The sequence below is a fragment of the Neolamprologus multifasciatus genome, chromosome 6 (genome assembly GCF_963576455.1).
Source record: "Neolamprologus multifasciatus chromosome 6, fNeoMul1.2, whole genome shotgun sequence".
NCBI classification, from domain to species: domain Eukaryota; kingdom Metazoa; phylum Chordata; class Actinopteri; order Cichliformes; family Cichlidae; genus Neolamprologus; species Neolamprologus multifasciatus.
This window is the reverse complement of record NC_140444.1, coordinates 11,181,559-11,203,359: the sequence shown is the minus strand read 5'-3', so window position 1 is coordinate 11,203,359 and position 21,801 is coordinate 11,181,559. Positions and strand designations below refer to the sequence as shown.

The following is a 21,801-nucleotide window of genomic DNA, read 5'->3' as shown; positions in this document are numbered from 1 at the left end:
CACCCAAATGAGGACGCGGGAGTTCAGGAGAATTTTACAAGTAAAACTTTATTGGAATGATACTCATGTTGCAAAATATTACACTTCGTATTTTTATGTCACCGTTTCCGTGACTTTAGACGCTTCCCTTTGCAGTGTGTGTATATGTGTGTGTGTGTATAGTATGTCTGTGGCGGGGGTTAATATGGTTTATATTGGGGTCTCATTTCCCTAAAAAGTGCGACAGTATGTACCAGCATTGTGCCTGCATGGAGAGGAAGTTGTATCACTGTAAAAACATCGAGGAGACACATAATAATATTGTTTTATAACTTCAAACATTTTGTCCATGATGATATATTCAACATTAAACCTGACATGGAGGAAATACAGCGAATGTGAAACCTCAACAAGTGATGTAAACAGTTTATTAATAATAATAATAATAATGGTTTTTAAATTAACCAATAAGCCAGCTGATGACTACAACGAGGCTTACAGCTTGCAGCTCTTGCCACCATTTATCTGCCACTATGATTTTGGCGTCAGATTCATTGATAAAATCTGGAGTTTTTAAGCTGGTTAATCTGCCTCAGTGAAAAAGAAGGGGAAACATTAATACAGGAGAGACATGTCGGATCCATGTTAGTTGCCTTGTAAGTGACTCATTTCTCTGTGAAGCCCCAGGTTTACTGTGGCAGTTGGTTTGTGGTCATTTAACTTTACTTTTGGGACTATGCCACACACAAGCACAATATCCAGTAGCCTTAAAAGTGACCCAGCATTATTGTCCTAGTCCATTTATTCTGAAATGGTGTCTCCTGTTTCAGTTGATATCTCTTTCTCTCTGTTAAATAAACTAATAAAAGGAAATTAAATACACCACATCACCCGTGTAATTCTGACAGGCCTTGCAGAGTCACAAACAGCCTGCGTTACAAACTGTACATTTATGCAGAATTTAAAGGATGTGGGAGATGTAGGACTTTGTTTTTTGGAGCTTGACCCATGCAAGGCACTAATAAGATAACGCAGCCTCTGATGCAAGTTTGCTAAACAGTAAAGCTGAATCACCGGAGTGGTCCTTTAAGACCTTCAGCTGACACTGTGCTTCTGTGATGCACATTCTCAAATTGATCTTTTTTTTTAAACAAATTACCACATTGTAAATCTGGGGTCACGCACAGAGTGGGAAAAGAGTGTTGATAGAATGAATAAGTAAATATGGCAAGTGGACAATTAGCTGTGGGGGCTATTGTTCCATATTACAAATGATAGACACAAACCATTACACATAACAAATGTGCATCCTGGAGAAAATGCTTGATTGAGATATATATATATATATATATATATATATATATATATATATATATATATATATATATATATATATATATATATATATGTTTTTGCTATCTGAACTGTTTCAGACTCGAGGGAAGTATGTGAATTTATATTATCCAGTTTATAACGATGGGAGAAAAACCAAAGCGCCTGTATAAATCAAATTAGGAAACCATCATTATTGTGGCACATTAAATTACAGCAACAAAGAAGGCATTTTGATGTCTGAAACGAACATCAGTGTCACTTTGTTTTATCTCAGAAATTGTGAATGAACAAATCCTACAGTAACGACCCTCTCTGGCCATTGCTGAAATATTCTGTGACCATAGCTCAGGAGCCAAGGAGACACTGAATACCAAAAGTGCTATTTGTTGTATTCTTCAAATCAGCAGGCTGTATACCGTGCGCTATGATTATTTTTCTCTCTTCTCAGTATTAGCTCGATTCACCGCCAGAAGCTCTAGCTTTCACTAACTTGTTAAATAGAGTGCCAGTCATCTTTACATCATCACCAACACACAAAAAACAAAATGAAACAAAAACTGTGCATGTTTAAAACACATAAACAGTAACAGAGCTGCTGTCACATATAAGACTGTCACATAGAGTGTGGTCCTACTTTACAAGTGATAAGAAGAAAGGGATGGGTAATAAGATGAGGTGAACATGAATACATATTTCCATTGAAGACCATAAAAGCGCACTATCCAAACTGCCATCAGTGACTGGTCAAAATGCTCTGAAGGCCACCAGCCGGAAGCAGTTCAAGGTAGTTTGCCTCAAGCGGTCTCTTTCAGTTGGAGTAATCAAGGCCAAAGGCTTGATTCAGTAAGCAGAATCACTGTGGCCATTACGTAAACTCTGAGCCGAGACAGGAAGTGCTTTCATGAAAACAAAGTTGTCGAGTCAGTTAGCAAAATCAAATCTTCTGGAAGGGCAAACTGTGGAAGACGCTAACCAAAAGTCTGAATATTCCCTTTTGTTTCTCTTAATTTGAACCAGAACTTTAAATTCCCAAATCCATATCACAGATTTACCTGCTGATCCTAACGCTGTATGTTAATAAAATGTCTATTAAGTGATATGTTCAAACCTGAGATACCATTACGTTACAGTGTTTCTTTAAAACACCCTTAAAAACTGAGTTAATTCCATCCCCTTACTCGTATTTCCTTGTTTGTTAGCGTGACATGATATCATTGGAGCCACTAGTATCTAATAACATTTATAATGGAGTACCGTAGATATGCACTAATTCTAACAATGATAAGAACGGTAGATGGATAGTTACACAGTAAACGTAACTCACTTTTTTTCCCCTTAAAACATCATCTGTCTCTCGATGAAATTTATTTTGCACACACAATGCATTCATTTTTTTTTTTTTTTTGTTGGCCCATCAAGCCTTAAGTTATGTCGTGTGTCTATGATATGAAAGGGTAAAAGTTTAAATTCTGAAGGAAAAATTGAGATAAAACTGCAAAATGTAAAGTCATCCAAGGTGAAAGTACATATGTGTGCAAGACTTATCAAACCTGCTACTTACATGCCCTTCCTGCTTAAAAAAAACAAAGAGCATGTTAGCCAGTTGTCGGTTAAAATTTAAGAAACTTTTGTCCAGACTGAGACCTAAACTTGCACAAAACTCATTAGTCTTCATGTAACGACTAAGAGACTGGACTAGATCAGCACAGACAGACTGATTTCTCTTTGCTGTGGTGTGAATATGTCTAAAAGATGGATTTAAAAAAAGGAAAAGGAAAAGGGAAGATCTCGGGTGAAAATGTGTAGAGGCAACTCCAAATTAGTTGGATTCTCAACACCCATGAAGCACACCTTCATTATAAAGGGATCCATAAATAAGACAGAATAATAAATAAAACACAACAAAAACACAACAGAAAAGGCAACACTGCTGGTTATCAGTCTCCTTGCTCTTTTTTCCTTCTCTATCCGATTTTTCCTCTTTGTAGCTGGTGCTTGTGATTGGACAGGAGACAGTACTTTCTCCTTATGTCTCCCACTTGACCAGCCTACCTTTGACTCTCCCTATTTCCTTCTTTCTTCCTCTCTTGCTCTCTAACTCTAGAACTCAGCAAACTCCTTGGCACATTTCTCAGTGAAGGAGACACGAATCTCCTCCTCCTCGTAGTCGTCGAAGTTGCTGGTGTCGCCTGGTCCTTTGAACTTGGGGATGAAGGGAGCTTCCACCTAAAGTCACATAAAGGAAACTATTATAAAACAAACTGAAGGGAAGAAAAAGTCTCACATGCCACACAGTACACTCACCAAAACATACCTTTTTCTGGTAAATGGCAATCCAGTCAGTTGTTGCAAACCACTTGTGTCCCTTGATATCATTGACCCCATTTTTGAGATTTCCATAACGTTTTGTGAGATCCACCTTAAAATAACACAAACATATTTTTCTCACGGTCACGTTAAAGAAAAATAAATGTAACCTAAACGTCTGAATGCCTGCGGTATTTGCTCTCACCTGTAACAGGTTCCTTAGGAGGTCTTTCAGGTCTGAACTGAAGTGAGACGGGAAACGAACCTAAGGGCAGAGCACAAAATGAGGAATGAACCAGTGATAACTTCATGTAGTGATGAGATTCAGGCTCTCGGGTTCGTTATCTTCTGTAGTGAAGCACTGGTAGATTCTTATAATACAATGACATAGCTCTATGTAGTTCTGGGAAAAACTAAGTACATCCTATGAATCAGTAGCTTGTAGAAGAACCTTTTCCAGCAATAACTTCCAGTAATTGTCTTGCGAGAGACTTCCCAGACTTCTCACATTGTTGTGGAGGATTTTTAGCCCACTCTTCTTTACAACGGTTGCTTCGGTTCATTGAGGCTTGCTGGCGTGCATTTGTGCACAGCTCTCGAGTTCCAGCTACAGTAATTCAATCAGGTTTAAGTATGGACTTTGACTAGGCCGCTGCAACACCTTGAATCTTCTGTTTTAGATTTGCTCGTGTGTGTGAGATGACTTTCTCGTTGGTCAACCAAGCTTCCTTTGTCGGAAAAATGGTGTCACATTTGACTCTAGAATAAGCACACAATAACAGAAAAAACAAAACACATCACCCCTCCACAGAGTTGATTGATGGTTTGAGGTGTACGTGCTATTATGCTGTGTCTGGTTTTCTCCAAACGTGGAGCTGTGCATGTATGGCCAAACTTGTCCGCTTTGTTCTTATGGCTCTAACAGTCTGTACTCACAACAACATTTCATGCACAGATTTATCGATTTTTTCGTAGGTTTGTATTTTATATAATTAGAAGTCCTTCAGACTGTGTGCATGAACAAATGAGGGCATGACATAGGTCTTTAAAATGAGTATTACTACTTCTACTACACCACTGCTACTTATTATTATTGTTATTGTTATTATTATTTTTCAGTCATCATTTACAGTTGACCGTAAGGCCCCAAATACTCAGAATTACAATTAAATAAATAAAAAAAAAACAACTCAAAATAAAACATATGTATCAATCATTGTCTGATGTCATAACTTATCTTCTAATATTCTCTTTTTTGACACTATACCACAGATGACGGGGAATTTTGAGGCGTAATTTTGTTTTGTTTGTTTTTATTGCCGTGTGTTTCTTATCTGGGTTTGACAGATCATGTGGTCCATGTCCTCCACCTAATTTCTTCTTTTTCCTGTAGTTTGTCTTTTTCATATCAACTGATCCACAGTGACTAGCTCAGGCTAAACAATATTCAGCACCCAAGTTATGTTTCACCCCTGAAGCAGATGATTAAGAATGAGACTGATTTATTAACATATGCATGGTGGTAAGAAAAATTGGTCAGTGTGCACCTGTCATAAATCTGACATTGATTTTCCTCATTTCTTTGTGCAGTATACCAATGTTTCCATGCATCCATCCATCCATCCATCTTCATCCGCTTTATCCGAGGCCGGGTCGCGGGGGCAGCAGCCTAAGCAAAGAGGCCCAGACCTCCCTCTCCCCAGCCACCTCCTCCAACTTATCTGGGGGAACACCAAGGCGTTCCCAGGCCAGCTGAGAGACATAATCTCTCCAGCGTGTCCTGGGTCTGCCCCGGGGCCTCCTCCCGGTGGGACATGCCTGGAACACCTCACCCAGGAGGCGCCCAGGGGGCATCCTTGTCAGATGCCCGAACCACCTCAACTGGCTCCTTTCGATGTGGAGCAGCAGCGGCTCTACTCTGAGCCCCTCCCGGATAGCCGAACTTCTCACCCTATCTCTAAGGGAGAGGCCAGCCACCCTTCAGAGGAAGCTCATTTCTGCCGCTTGTATCCGCGATCTCGTTCTTTCGGTCACTACCCACAGCTCATGGCCATAGGTGAGGGTAGGGACGTAGATCGACCGGTAAATTGAGAGCTTCGCTTTTACACTCAGCTCCCTCTTCACCACGACGGACCGGTGCAGCGTCTGCATTACTGCAGCTGCAGCCCCAATCCGTCTGTCGATCTCCGGCTCCCTTCTCCCATCACTCGCGAACAAGACCCCGAGATACTTGAACTCCTCCACTTGGGGCAGGAACTCATCCCCGACCCGGAGTGGGCACTCCACCCTTTTCCGGCTGAGAACCATGGCCTCAGATTTGGAGGTGCTGATCCTCATTCCCGCTGCTTCACACTCGGCTGCGAACCGCTCCAGTGCGAGCTGGAGGCCCTCACCCGATGAAGCCAACAGAACCACATCATCCGCAAAAATCAGAGATGAGATTCTGAGGCCACCAAAGCGAAAGCCCTCCGCCACTTGGCTGCGCCTAGAAATCCTGTCTATAAAAATTATGAACAGAACCGGAGACAAAGGGCAGCCCTGGCGGAGCCCATCACCCACCGGGAACGAGTCCAACTTATTGCCAGCAATGCGAACCAAGCTCTTGCAACGGTTGTATAGGGATCGAATGGCCCGTAGGAATGGGCCAGACACCCCATACTCCCGCAACACCTCCCACAGGACACCCCGAGGGACACGGTCGAATGCCTTCTCCAAGTCCACAAAACACATGTAGACTGGTTGGGCAAACTCCCATGCACCCTCAAGTATCCTCGAGAGGATGAAGAGCTGGTCCAGTGTTCCGCGACCAGGACGAAAACCGCATTGTTCCTCCTGTTTCCATGCACATATTAGTAAATGAGGGTCCCAGAAGTCTTATTCAGATTGGAAACCTAAGCTGTGCTGCTTTGTTCTTTTTAGAAAGAAGTGGCTTTCTCTGGCAACTCTTCCAAAAAAGTCATACTTGCTCAGTCTTTTTCTATTTTTAATGTCATGAATTTGAATTTTTAAGATGTTAACTTAAACCTGTAGAGTCTGAGATGTAGCTTGTTGGTTCTTTGCAATCTCTCTGACCATTGGATGGTCTGACCTTGGTGGGAAATTGCTGGGAAGGCTCAGTGTGCTCTTACCACCCAGTTTCAAATATTTTTTCCACGTTTGGGCTACATCCACACATACACAGGTACTTTTTTTTTTTATCCAAGCTGATTTCCATCCACATTTAAATGCAAAAAAAAAAAAATATTATGTCAATTTCATGCTAAAGCAACAGATGGTGATATAACCCAACCATGAAGAAATGTTGGCCAATTAAAAAGCCACAAACAATAACATGGCACACAGTCTGACATAAAAAAGAGAGGGAGAGATAAAGGTGCACAGCTTTCATGTTGCAAGAGAAAAACCTAAATGTTCCTTGTCCACACATAAATAGATGTCCACACAGATATATAGATTTAAAAAAATTTCACCCTCAAAGGTATTTTTCAAAAGCTGTTTTCAGTGGTTCAAACTGCCACACAGTGAAAGTTAAGTTTACTAAAACACTCATATACAAGTGAACATAACTTTGGATCTGCATGATGTCAAAAGATAGCAGATAGTCTCAGTATGGTTACCTCAGGTACACAGTGAACACGATGCTATTCAAATTCTTTGTGTGAGGTGGACAGCCAATCAGAGGAAAGATGAATTAAAGAGAGGGTGGCTTCAAAGGAGGCAGAGCCAAAATAGCTTAGTTCAGACAGTGGATGAACTGAGGTGCTGTATCAAAGGTTGTTATAAAATACATAAGGATTATTTTGGAATCTGAATAATGCAACACAACTCTATTAAAGTCCAAATATAAAATTATGTAACTGGAAATGATCACAATACTCCCCTTATAAATATACAAGAAATAAATAAAGGAAATATGCTCCTCTTACATCCTCCCTGATCAGATTTATTATGCCGGATCAAGGCTCTAACTGCCAGGTTCTCTAATATGATGGCGTATAAAATTGATGCTTTTTACACATCTGGAAACAACAATGTGTGTGGAACAAATACAATGCAAACCACAGAGTATTTTCAAAGACCAACAAAGGAAAAACATGGCTGAACAGATCAAAACAGATGCTTCTACTTGGTCCGTGTTTCTGTGGTAAAAACACATTTTTTGAAACTACACCATACCCACTCTACCACAAAAAAAAAAAAAGAAAAAAGAAAAAACAATGCCCAAAACTCTTTCAGGATTAACCTAAAACTGAAATTTAAATACAAAGTAAACTAAAATACATTTTTACAACCAAAAAAAACCAACCTAATATCACATCATGAGTCATGTTCTCTTGTGTAAAGCGTTAAATATTAGCACAAAATGCTAATCAGACAGTCAAACTCACCTTCCCTGAAACAATCTTTTCATAGATCTGAATGGGCTGATCAGCAAAGAAAGGTGGGTACCCTGCTGCCATCTCGTAGACGAGTACACCCAATGCCCACCAGTCTACTGCTTTGTTATACCCCTGGTGGATGTAGCGGGGGGCATGACAAGGATGGAGTAACGGAAGAAGAAAGAAAAAACATTAAGTTAATTTAAGATAAAATATAAAATGACGCAGTAAATGTATATTTCATCATATGTCTGTAATGAATTGTGTACACGGGTAATATCAACAAATGCACCAATTCCCCAGAACCCCCCCCCCCCCCCCCCCCCCACAGAAAATAAATAATGAACTATCTTGATAGTCTGTTATTTACAGTAAAATTACAAATCAATAAAGTGGCTTGTTTTATTCCACATAATTAACTGTCAACTCAGTATCTCCAGATTATAAAGTGTTATATAAAGCTGGACACAGTAAGGATGCATTCACAGCCTGTTAGCCTTAGTTACTGTCAGTTACTGGACAGCTTGTGTCTACACGTGTCTGTATCATAGTTAGTACACATGGTTGGAGTACTTGGACCAAACCTTTAAAAGGTCCACTCACACTACACTCGAGGTCCCAAATGAATTCCTATATACATGGTCTCAGAGACTCAATTTCATTCCAATCTAACTACATATTAGCTTTCCAAGATATCTTACACTCAATATGTTTTCCTAATGCAAAGTACAGATATGTACTGCTACAATGTTCGACGTTCACATTAAGCATAGCCAAACTTTTAAAATAATAAGGCTTCAGACAGCTTCCAACACCCAGTTTCTGGCACTCTGTTTAAGCTTGTGGATCTGCATGATGACAAAGACACCAAGAGTGGTCATCTCAGATACACAGCTTTTGCCTGAGCACATAAGCCCCACCCACCTGCTATTCAAATCAATCATTTGTGAGTTGACTTAAAGCGAGGGTGGCCTCAAAGGGAGAGGAGTGAAAACTTGTTTTAGTCACAGTGGAGGAACTGAGGGGCTGCAGTCCCAGAATAAAACAAATGATTACCTCGAACTGTGAATCATGCAAAACTACGATAATAAAATCCAGAAAAATAAAAATACAGAGCATGAAATAAAGAGAATAGCTCCATTTTAATAATGATATGTTCACTTCTTGTTGTGAGGAGTATCTTGGGATGCCTTTGAGACAAAAAGCTTGTCTGTTAAGACTAAATTTGGTGACTTTTGGTACATTTTATTATATACACTGGATTTAATAATTGCTTTAATGACTTTTCCTGTCTGATTGTAAACATATATTTGTAAGAGGAGACTTGGGTTCCCAATTTTATAAAGATCTAGTAGTTCAGTCATTTAGCGGAAACCTCACTTACATTATAGTTTGGATTTATTGGAATTAAAAGTTTAGCCACATTATTTAGTATTGTTTATAATATAGGGCACTACCAGTCAACACCACTTGGATGAACTACTTTATATAATTATTTGTGTAACATTTAAAAGTTGCCTATTTAATACCTCCACCCACCCATCTCCGACAGCAATTTTTGATCCTACCTTCAACTGTTGGGGGAAAAAAAGAGGAATGTGAATGTGGCAGTCTTCCAGTGACCTGAGCTACAGAGAGCACAGTGAAAATACTCTCCCATCATTTTGGTGTTTAAGAAAGAGAAACTTGAACTTGCCTGTCACTCACAGAGTCTATAGATCACAACCCACCAGGGTTACAAAGCCCATAAATGTCTCTATATATAAACTGCAGCACTTCAAATGTTATTTTAATACTTATTGCACAATTTTAAAGTTGCTGGCACGTAAGCTTCCCAAAGCCTGGCACCTAATGAGGATGCTGCCAGTCTGTGTAAACAACAATATTCTTAATGAGTTTTGTCATCAGTGTTTTGCTAACATATGTCAAACACTGAAGAGACCTGTGTGTCCTCTACTCAGGAGTACACAACTTCTCATCTGTGTGCACACACATTCATAGAGCATCTGGGGTGGGACTGATACAGACAGATGGGCATGTTTTTGTGTCACAATGCTCCCAGCATCTTAAAGCGTATATGCACATGTAGAGTGAACCGCAATTTGCTTGTCAAAAGTACTGCTAAAACATGTCCTGCTAGGATTATTTATATGACTGTATATTACTGCAGATTATTCGTGTGATCAGCTTTAAATTCACAGGGGTGTAACGCTGGTATTATAGTTTGCAAGTAAGCAAAGTAAGCTATTGGACCTTCACATATTTTCACATGATTTTTAGGACTTGTCCTGACAGAAAAACCAACAGTTATGCATTTGTCTTCCAGTTGGACTGCAAGCAAACCGGAAAAATGTATAATAGAAAAAATCTTTCCTATGAGGTACCTACAGCTATCCACAAGTGAATATAATCCTAGCCTTAAAAAACGAAGAAGCCTCTACCCCAAGCTTAAAGTTAGTTCAGCTGGCTGCCAAGCGCACCTTGCTGAGAATGATCTCTGGAGCCAGATATTCTGGGGTGCCACACAGTGTCCAGGTCCGGCCCTTCACACGTTTGGCAAAGCCAAAATCTGTAACCTAAAAGGGGACAAAGAACAATGACAACGACAGTGAGTAAAAAAAAAGAATAAAAAAAAAACCAAACAAGAAAAAAAGAAAAAGAAAGAAAATTTAAATAGGCTAAATAACACCACATGAAAGGCAGCAAGAAAGAGAGGCACTAAAAACAGTCGCATCAAGGGAAATTGTCACCAGCTGTTATGCAACAGTTCGCCACTAGAGGGCGGTACACCAGCACACAGAGACAATTCAAGAGTGAAGAACACCTTTGTAAGGTTAACAAATCTCACACTGAAAATAAATGTCCTCTTATCTGTTGAGCTGTACGTGTCATAAAATATTCTAATTTTAAGCTCTAGAAAACTCTCACTGTGATGATAGTTTTAAAATATTTAAGTAAAAAGATGTTAGATAAATGGAATAAAACAGATGGATTAATGTGTGCTAAAAACAATTACTGTCAGTTGCAGACATAATAAATATGGAACACAAATGCATCAGCAGGGTCTGTGAAGGATAAATAATTAACAGTAAGTTTGTTACCTGTATGTAGCCCTGTTGGTCTATGAGCAGGTTTTCAGGTTTCAGGTCTCTGTAGATCAGGTCCAAAGCATGGAGATACTCAAAGGTCAGAACGATTTGAGCAGCGTAGAACCGAGCGTGAGGCTCACTGCACATAAACACAACGAGACAAAAGGGGATCTGTTTGGTAATCGAACAGTAGAGATGACTTGAGTCTAGCATAGAGATAAGAAGAGCTGAAAATACTGCCGTAGGTTAGGAGACATGATAGAAGAAAGAATACTGAATAGGAATTAATACATGGAAAAGATGTAGGCAAGCAATACTCTACATTATACTATAATCTGAAATAGCATGACATTTGTTTGCTGCTTTGGGATAAGCCAGATCATCTTGCAACTTTGGATTAAGCTGTTAATTAAGTTATAATGTCATGTAACTCTATACATGGATAGTATAATAATTCTTCTGGGGAAAAAAGATTTTTAAATCTTATTTTGCGACACAGTATCCAAACTTTTCTAGAGTTGTTGTGCTTTGTGCCTATGTAGAATACAAGATAACAGAAATGCCTTCAAAGTCCACTGTTTACTCTTGTAGCAATCCACAAAATGCTTCTGGATATAAACTTTATTCAAACACTGACCTAAATCTGCCAATTCTCCGTAGATGGGAAAACATCTCGCCACCTGGCACATACTCCATCACCATGTAGAGGTTAGTGTTGTCCTGCGGAAAGGAGGACAAAGGTTAGTGGCACTCACACAAACACACAAACGCATGCCCATGTATGGATGCACTTCACACACATATACAGGAGTTACAACAAGAGCAATTTCACCAGTTACCAAATTGTTTAATCTAGCTGGTATTTTGCTAGTTAGCATTAACTGACTATTATTTATAGTATTGCCATATAAATAATAAAGTACTTTAACCCAGGAACGTTACTGAAGGCCTGGTTTGTATATTGTGTGTTGTTTATATCACAGTTTTGCAAGATATAAGTAGTGTAACCGACTAACACAAATCACACTGCGTATGTTTTGTTCTTGTTGACTCTTCCTCCTGTGTGTAGGACAACACACGTGGACCGGAATATTCTGTTAATAGGTTTATTTAAGGTGTCTAGGATAGTCAATCCCTGGCTTTCCAGGTGCATCTAAAGCGCTTAACCTGAATAAGGCATTAATTGGAGTATAGCCATCAGCAGGATTGGTCTGTGCACGTCCATGTCACACGCTCATGTGACATCTAAAGCCAACTTCACCATGTACTTACATACAACTCAACAGGACTGACAGTGGTGATGGAAGGGGTAGTAGACTGAAAGATTAATGCACTATAAATTATTTAATTTTAATCATCAAAACAATCAGAGTTGGTGCTCAATTTTCAAAAATATTACAAATAGTCTTCTCATCTGCTGGCCAAAGATACATGTAAACACTTCCAAGAGGTCTTTAAAAACATGCAGACTTAATGTGACCACTTAGTTCATAGTTTGAATAAATAAAGCAAATAATTTTTTGAATTAACTTATTTGTGCGTAAGTTGTCTTCCGTAGTAACCAAACCATCATCAGATCTGTAACAAATTTTAGCCGTTTTCTGCTTATTATTGTTTCAGAATCATTTTAAGTACAGGTATGTATAACACATGTTAAATAAAGCACTGACCATTGCCAGCAGTGACCAAAGTAACAACTAGCAGTTGAAAATAGTATTTAGTGGCAAGTTAGTAATTTCAGGAGTTGGTTGAGACCAGCACAAAGATGGATATATATTAATCAGGCAGCTAAGAAACAGCTTCGAATGGATCATAACATTTGTCTGTGGCTTTTCAATGAAATAATAAGTGAAACTTCGCTAAAGAGTTCTTTTATTGTTATTTTAATTGTGTGAGAAATTAAGCAGTCACTCGCTGTCATCAAACAACCACAGGCGTGTGTGCTCTCACACACCTAAAATAATCCGTACCTTGAATGAGTACTCTAACCGCACCAGAAAAGGGAAGCTGACAGCCTGGAGAATCCTCTTCTCATTTAGAGTGTGCTCTATCTGCTTGAGCTTGACCACCTGAAAGGCAGAGAGAGACAGAAAGAAGAAGGAGAGAGAGAGTGAGAGAGAGACATTTTACCCAGTAAGACAAGAGTGTAAAATTTAAGGCAAATATGAAACTAGCAATTTTCATTTAAATACATATCTGTTAAGACATCTCTCACAGGTTGAAGTAATATGATGCTGCCTATGGCCCAATCATCACAATATTTGAGTGTTTTTGCAATTGGAGGATTATAACATGGGTGTCTGTGGCACCATTACTGGAGAAAATGCTGTATTAAGTTACTGGTAATGCAAACTGAACATTTCCTACTGCTGCATCTTCCCATTAAAACCATTTAACTTTTGAAAAATGAGTTTGCTTTTATTATAAAGTATTAGCTGGAAATGCATTGTGTTTGTTACTTTTATCATTCATTAAAAATGGATCAAAAAAAACAATATAACTGACATATTTCTTTGACAGCAGATCAGTTTGAGATACTGCAGAAAGTAATGGAACAAGAAGCAACAGCCAGAGTGAGCTGTCAGATGAAGCGCTGCAGGCAAAAGACTGCACACCTCCAACAAACTTCTTTCACTGTACCCTTCTGCTGACATTCAAAATCATATCTCAGCTGCTCACTGAATGATAAAAAGACTCTTACTTATTACATTACTTCTTTATGATAAGACAGTAGTATTACTGTCTCCAAAATTGTGTAACTTTAACAAACAGAAACTCCAGGTACAGCAAGACATCTGTGGCATTTACGAAAACAACCTGAAGTCCGTATTCTCAATATTTCCCTCCATAATTAAGACTATAGGCCAGTGTGCTATTGTGCCATGTCTTTGAACTTTAAAATAACTATGAAACGTGTTGGGGTTTCAGCTTAGAGTTAGAAGTAGTTTAGATGAAAGGAGGTTGCAAGGCGGATAGTGCAAAATTTAACAGGAAACAAGAGTTTGTTGCAGATTTTTAGCTGGGAAGACTTATGAACATATTCTACATCACCAGTTACAACAAGGCTGCATCGGAAAGGTGTCACCACCTGGTTAAAATAGGATTCTCTTTTAAACCTCACTTGGTATGCCACTTGGGCCTCACTTGCAAGACCAGTCACAGATACTCCACTTCCACCACTTCCATCTGTAACAGACCAATCACTTCAAGGACACAGGCTCACCCGACCCCCTTTATAATAGGCCCTGGCCCCACACCAGGCATTCTTGCTTTCTTCCCCGTGAAGATCATTAGAGCTTAACCAATGATCCTGGACCAAGGTTATCCACTTAACAGTTTACAGATCCAGTTGTGAAAGGTATTCCCTGAACGTTTCTGGTTTCAGGATTACTAACATAAATATTTTATTTAATTATATTTTAATTACATCAATACATTTTTCTAGTAAGCAGTCGTTGTGTTGTTGCAATTCTGCACCTTATCAAGTCAGCACATCAAGTGAGCTTGTGCTTGTATAGCTATTTGCTAGCTGTCCAAGCTGAAAATTGGTGCCTTTGGGTGCCACTGCATTCTCTCAGGGAAATGGTAGTGGTAGCAAGGTTAGGGGCGTTGCGTTTGCTGGTTGAATATCTCAGGGAACCCCCCCCCCCCCCCCCCCCAACCCCTCTGAATCACTTATGTGGGTGTCAAACATGCAACGGCGTCACATGGGCAGACAGAATCCTGGAGTCGCATTTGCAAGTGCCCAGGGCCTCAAAAGCCGATCCCTGTCTCTCTGACACTGCAGCGAAGCTGAGCAACATACCCAGCTCAGGTTGCACTTGCTGGGGGGATATGATCAAAGACCCCAAGGCTGAACTTACTCCTTTTATAATCAGCTCCTCAACTCCAAGGAGGAAGAAGATGAGGATGAGTTAAAAAGTATCTTCTGATGATAATGATGACGATGAGGAGGATGTCATTTTCCCTCCAGTCCAGGCATTGTGGCCATTTTCCATCTTCCCCATAAGGTCACGCTTATATATATGATATGCAAGCATGTAATAGCCAGTGTCCCAGGAGGTGTCCTCTCTGCAGATGGATATGAGATGTCATCTGAGTCCCAGTCGCAATTTCTCTAAATATCTGGTAGCTATGTCTCACTGGAGTGACCCAAAATTGTTCATAACCAGGTTCATAACCTTATGTATGGTGGTTATGAGCAAACAGATGCTTGATTGAAAGGTTAGAAGGCTGTTTTTGAGGGGAGGGCTGTCAGTGGTACCTGGCCCCAGAGACTCATATAAATTAGCAAGAGCTGATGGCAATTACCCTAAACTGAGGCACAAAGGCAAGTTTAGGCCTTCAGGGATTTTTTGGTATCTTGCCATAGTTCCTGTTTGCAGTCCCTTCCCTTGCCTTCCCTTGGTTTAGGGAATCTAGCTTAGCTTTTCATTAGGGCTGTGACACTAGATGGTGGAGGCTATAGTGATGGCATGATTACCAGTGCAACCAGCATTCACCAGCATCCACATTCTACCAGAGAAATGGCTTCCTTGTGGGGCCTTTTTAAGGGTGTTTCTGTGGATTACATCTTTGTTATTGCTAGTTGGGCATCCCACACATTTTTTAATTTGTACTGTTCTGATGTAACTGCGTCCTCACTTGCATGCTCAGGCCTTAATGAGGCCTGCTAGCTGAACGTTGGGGTTGGTGTGAGGTGTCGGCCTACGAGGTGCTATTGGCAGGAGAGCATACAATTTGGGAGTGAGCTATATTTCCAATAGTGCGATACCAAGTAAAGCTTAAAAGGCAATGTTTGTTTACCAGGGTAACCCCAGTTCTCTGAAAACTGAGGGAGTTATTTCATCGCATTGCCCTATTTGCATGTGCAAAAATGGCTTGTGTGGGGCCAGAGGCTATTTTTAAAATGGTTTGGGGACCCTATGTCCTTGAAGTGATTTGGTCTGTCTTAGATAGATGCGATGGTAGTTTAGCTTCTGGGAAAGTATTGGGTTTACCCTGGGAGATGACCCTGTGGACCAATAACTCCATCTAAATTGTTTACTAAAGTTAATTGTCAGTACAACAGTATGGTGCTATGTATGCAGAGGCAATAAATAAATAAATAAATAAATAAATAAAAGTATACTTGTTGCACTTGTTCCACCTCCCTGAAACAAGTGCAACATAGACTTTTTTGTGAAAACAGCCATAGCAAAACAACACCATCGTGTTCATGTACATTCACTCTCTCAGGCATGTGTTCTGTCAGTAGTACTTGCAGAAGTCTGTAAATTCATGGATTACCTTCATGTCCCTACTGATGCAAAAATTATTTTGCCAGTACTTTAGTACAGCATGACAGATAGATAGATAGATATAGATATTCATTCTGATTTTGATCTTGCTAAAATCCCAATCTCAGTGTTTTATCAATAAGATGATAATTAAGCCATAATATAATTATATTGTGGATTAATTATCATCTTATTCACAGATTAAGTCAAAGATTTATTTTAACTGAATATTAAAATTACTCTGGTGTTATCCACGTAAAGACAACCTCCGCTCTGTCACTGTAACTAATCCCTGCTTTCAGCACAAGTGGGTTCAGATAATAATTTCACCTGTATTTGAAGGGCCTTTAACAAAATGCATAAAAGAATAAAATCTTCCGAGTGCAGTATTCACATCAATTACATTTCTGTTTTCTGTGGGAAGACTAACTAAAAAATGGATGGGAGCGCATTTAAACACCCCAATCCCTCTGTGATTCTGGTGACCCCTGACCCAGACTGACCTTCTGCTTGTTGAGGATCTTCATCGCATAATGTTGTCCCGTTTCTCTGTGCTTCACCAGCATAACACGACCAAATGAGCCCGTGCCCAGGGTTTTCAACCTCTCAAACTGCTCCAGGCAAGCAGTGTTCTGAACAGACAAAACAAAAACGGTTAGCTGATTTTTGTGAAAATGGGATATTTAGGGTCATGTTGCTGGTAGCGAGTTTTTATTTTCAGCTACTCGTGTGCTCACATTTACCACTAATTCTTGTATTTTCATGGTATATATTCTTTGCACATGTCATAAACAAATATGCAATAGATAATATATATAAATTAATATATTTGGTATGTATGGTTTATAATTTCTTAATAGAGAGTAATACACATGTGCATACAGGATACAGTGTAAATTTGAAGAACAATAAAGAAAAAACTTTTACTCATATTTGTGGTACCTGAACTGTTTCTCAGGCTGAGATGGTCCCAGAAACTTATTTATCATAAATAATTGATGTTTTCCTACATAGAATCAAATCATGCTTAACACTAATATATTTTTAGATACTGCCATAGACGTTTTTGCATACATATGTGATAAATATTGGTTTAGGCTTAGATATTCAGCTTTATCTCAAAAGTCAAAACAAAAATATTGCCTTCACTGCAATTTTTATACCCAGTGCCATAGTTTGAGCTGCTCAAGTGTAATTGGATCATTGCTACATAACCTGTTTCACTGACAGCTGTGGGTTGTTTCTTCATTACTTCTTCCTAAGTAGATTAAAAAATAAAAAAGTTTTGGAGATGATTTCAAGTGTGGTACATGCATTTGGGAGCTATGAACCCACAACATGTGTTTGAAAGAGCTCTCATTTCAAGTGAAACAAGCTATCCTTGAGATCCATTTAAAAAAAATGCAGTACTGGTGAGCTTTGATCAGTATTACAGTATTGCAATGGGCCCTTTTTATCATTGTGTTAATTTGTTCATTTGACAATCTGAAAATAATAAATAAAACTGAATAATATATATATAATATATTTTTTAACCCCAAATTCATCATTTAACTTCAATAAGCTTAAATAAATACTAAAAAAATAAGCCAGTGTCCCAAAACATACGGAGAAAATTATATACAGTATAAATTAAAACAATGTTGATACAGATTTATGTATATTTAATGGTTTAATTAGTGTCTATGAAGAATATTAGGTGATCTAAAACAAGTGAATTAAAAAAAAACACACGCATAGCTTTAGGGTTGATACAGTTGACATTGCCCTGGGGATATTTTCCAACTTTCTTACTCATAATGCATACAATATGAAATATGTATACCGAATTTAAATTTGCAGCATTAAATATGACAAAACATATGGAGTTGTTTTATGTCACAGTTTACTTGAAACAGTAACTTGCATTTTAAAAACTTTCAGACAGTAGCATCATCACTAACCAATAGCCAATAAACAATAAAACTGATGCTATTTACAAACTAATTTATTTATACTGCCATCTGTATATATTAAAATTATAATTTTCTATCATTTGCATAAAGTGATAGCTGGTAATACTGAACAAATAAACAATAAAGACATGAAACAAGTGAAATTTCAGTAGCTATAATTGGCATTTTCAAAAACAGCAGCCCACACAGAAGTAATGTATATATTTCTTTGGTCATACAGAATTGGGAGTGAAAATTCTGTTTTTCTAACATGCAAACAAAGTTAGGATAAAATTACAAACAATAAATCCTGTGTATCATATTTCTGAAGCTTAGTGGGCAGACTTAGTACACACACTAACCTGTGCAGGATTCTCCCACTTTTTGAGGAAGTCCTCTTTGGCTTTAGCAAGGAATTCCTTGACTGTGGAAAAAACACACACCAGTGTTTACATAAGAAAGGCTTTAGTGGGGCATCTGTGTGTATACAGAAAGTGAAAAAACAGCAAAATAAAGAAACAGAACAACTACTTTATTGTCTGAAGTCAACAGCACAGAGTCTGACTAAAAGTTGTTAATTAAATCAAATTTTATTCATATCCATCGTAAAACCACCTGCTCATAACTATTACTCACAAAGACCCAGAGGCTACATGGATGATTTGTCAGTGTGTAGAAAGTTTTGAGATGTACACTGATCGTCTTATCTGTTTGTAAGGTAATTCAGGCTGTGCTGGGATTTTTCTAAATGTACAGCAATTAGTCCAGATATGGCTGATAGTCTGAAAACTACATGCAGAATATTCTCAAGTGCAAAAAAAAATACCTGAACTTGAAATCTCATCAACAAGTATACTCATTTAAAAGCTTAAATCCCAGGACACATTTCAAAACACTTGTTCACCTATTAACTATCAACACTTTCCCTTCTCACCTTCACTAAAAGTGTCAGCTGCTCAGTGACCGGTATGCATTTATACCAAGTAGCTATGCCATATACTTAGATGTCTTGATTTAAATGTCAAGCATTTAAGCCTTTTGGAATAACTGTTTCTTTGATTTTCTTAAAAAAAAAAAATCCATCACAGTATTCAGATTTACTCCAGTTTGTGACACATACATAACTAAATAAACCTTTACATATCATTTCCTAGTAAATTGCTATTTCAAAAATTGATGAATTTAAAAAAAAAAAACCCCACAAAAGTATAACCCCAGACATGAGCACACTCATCCTTCTATATTTGGACTTACAGTACAGCAGACAATCAGACTAGCTCAGTGTCAATCTGCAAACCTTAAGGGGGTTCACCAAACAAAATAGCCCCCACACTTTCAGCAGCATCTCTTTCCAGAGACAACAGGCACTGTGCGTTTGGGAAATATCTGACACATAGCTTGTTGTGATCTCGCCAAGATTTGAGTACAAGAGGATGTGAAGTTGCCAAGATTCTTGCAGCTTACAATAGCTGTTGGTTGTTTTGCACCTCGTGAAGTGATTTGGCTGTGGAAACTGTACTACCACCTGCTTTATTATAAAGCAGCATCAACTGAATCCAAAGAAAAAGCTCTGTTCAAAGCGGAATACTACTACTGAGCACCTATTCATCTGTCCCTATATTATGAGGTTAGTTAATTGAAATGTAGCTGCCTAATTTGGGTTCTTGAAAGCTATCCTGGCACAGGCTTATTTAAGGACTGAGCAGGATGAGTGGATCTTTTTAAATCAGACAGCAGAAATAGGCCGCTGCATGGAATGTTAACTGAAGCTAACATAGCCGCTGTGTCACACCGTCTCTGGTGATTTCGTGAGGCTGGAACAGAGCAATGTGTTATGTGTAGCGTACAGGCGACGGTACCCACCGCTTTCCATCTCGCTGCCCTTCCTGGCCGTGGGCGCGTTGCCCATGATGACAACCTGTCAACGGGCGATCCGTGGCTTTTTGGCCGCCCTGCAGCCTTCTCAAGCCGATCTAATCTCGATTAGGTCTGTTCGGTATTTTCTAAATCCAAAAGCACCAAGCGTTAACTCCGAGGTCTTGGTCTTTAATAGCCTGGCAGCTGCTGATGCGGTGCCAGGGCGAGACGAGATGGTAAAGCGGGCTCACTCACTCCTCAGTCATCAGCAACCGGCGACCGATATATAGTTCAAATCCACGGGGAGGATACCTTTGAGGTATCTCGGTCGTTGGGGCTTCACTGGACCGTAAGGCCGAGCTCGGCGCAGATGGCCTGAACACGGAGGATCCAGTCTTCGCCTGTCCCTCCTTGCAGCCCCCGCCGAACGAGCCCCCCCGGCTCCCCACCTCTCCCCAGCCTAAAGAAAAACGACACCAGAGGCGGGGACGCGATATTCTCAGCCCAAGAGCCGCCACTTTTTGTTACCAAACCCAGCTTTTAAAAATTAAACCTCGGCGGGGTCCGACGACGACGGGAATTCACCCAAATCAACATTGGCCCCCCGTAGCCTCGGAGACGAGCGAGATGACGGAACTACAGTCGACTGAACGTCCCGCCTACTAGCCAGAACCGGTTTTTGATTGACAGCTGCAACCAGCCCGCGGATTGGCAACCTATGTATGCCGGTATCCCACGGAAGGCACTGATTGGCTCTTCGCAATCCATCAAGCGCGGCACCATCCTACCACCCTACACAAAGCGAGTGAGGGGAACGTCACCGATTATTTTCCTCCCGACGACATACCCGCCCACTTTTCCTGGTTTCCGTCCTCCATTGGCTCGATGAGGGCGAACCGTGGGAATCTCGGCGAACGTGAAGATGTCCATTGGCTCTGAGTAACGATTGGCAGGTAGAAAAAAAAACCCATCTTCAGCCCCCCACTCCCACCGCCACCAAGCGACTGATACACGTTTGGCCAAGTGACGTCAACCGCGAGCTATTTTTAGAAATGTTGGTCAGAATTTAACGCACGCGCGGCGCGGTCGGGCTGGCAGGACTTCTAAACATTTCGCAGACCGCCGTGCGTTAAATGATGAGTGTATTTAGTGAGAAATAATATTAGGAAACAAGACTGTCCTTCTAAACACTCAGAGAGATACCGTCTCTCTGAATGTTTTACAGTCACCGAAACCCTCCAACAGCCTCCTTCAACACAGCACATCCACCCAGCACCTGGAACACCTGCAGGCTTAGCCTAGCATATGACCGAGAGTCCTTTTATGAACGGGACCTTCAAAAGGCTCGGTTTCACATGGATTTGCATCTGAATATCTAATTTCAATAACAATTTAACCATGCGTTGGTAATTAACAAAAAAAAAAAAACCCCAAAAAAACTCATGGTATGAAAAAACATCCATTCTATGAATACGAGATCTCTCAGCTGCTGCAGGGTTTGACACCATCATTTGGGCTCACACGACACCACCACGGTTATGTAGAACTGACTCAAAAACCAAATCACTAATTCTGCTTATACTTGGTTGTAACTTACATATCACAGCCCCCCCCCCCCCCCCCCCACCACTGTACAGGGTGC

The 21,801-nt window shown here is 39.8% G+C and overlaps 1 protein-coding gene across 1 annotated transcript; it reads right to left on the bottom strand.

Moving 5' to 3' along the window:
* Window positions 1–32: 32 nt before the first annotated feature.
* prkacab (protein kinase, cAMP-dependent, catalytic, alpha, genome duplicate b) lies at window positions 33–20,881 on the bottom strand. Its single transcript, XM_085163692.1, has 11 exons — window positions 20,166–20,881; window positions 18,665–18,726; window positions 16,872–17,000; window positions 13,060–13,158; window positions 11,727–11,809; window positions 11,102–11,228; window positions 10,481–10,576; window positions 8,010–8,132; window positions 3,827–3,886; window positions 3,629–3,733; window positions 33–3,540 (listed from the first exon to the last, which is right to left on the bottom strand). Exons 1-11 carry the CDS (start codon window positions 20,209–20,211, stop codon window positions 3,415–3,417), a joined length of 1,056 nt encoding a protein of 351 aa, XP_085019818.1. The 5' UTR covers window positions 20,212–20,881; the 3' UTR covers window positions 33–3,414.
* Window positions 20,882–21,801: the final 920 nt, after the last annotated feature.

Coding starts and splice junctions, on each gene's coding strand:
- prkacab (XM_085163692.1), bottom strand. CDS start 20,211: ATGGGCAACGCGCCCACGGCCAGGAAGGGCAGCGAGATGGAAAGCG. Junction 13,159..16,871: donor AGATCCTCAACAAGCAGAAG/GTCAGTCTGGGT, acceptor TCTGCCTTTCAG/GTGGTCAAGCTCAAGCAGAT. Junction 10,577..11,101: donor ACCAACAGGGCTACATACAG/GTAACAAACTTA, acceptor GTCCCCTTTTAG/GTTACAGATTTTGGCTTTGC.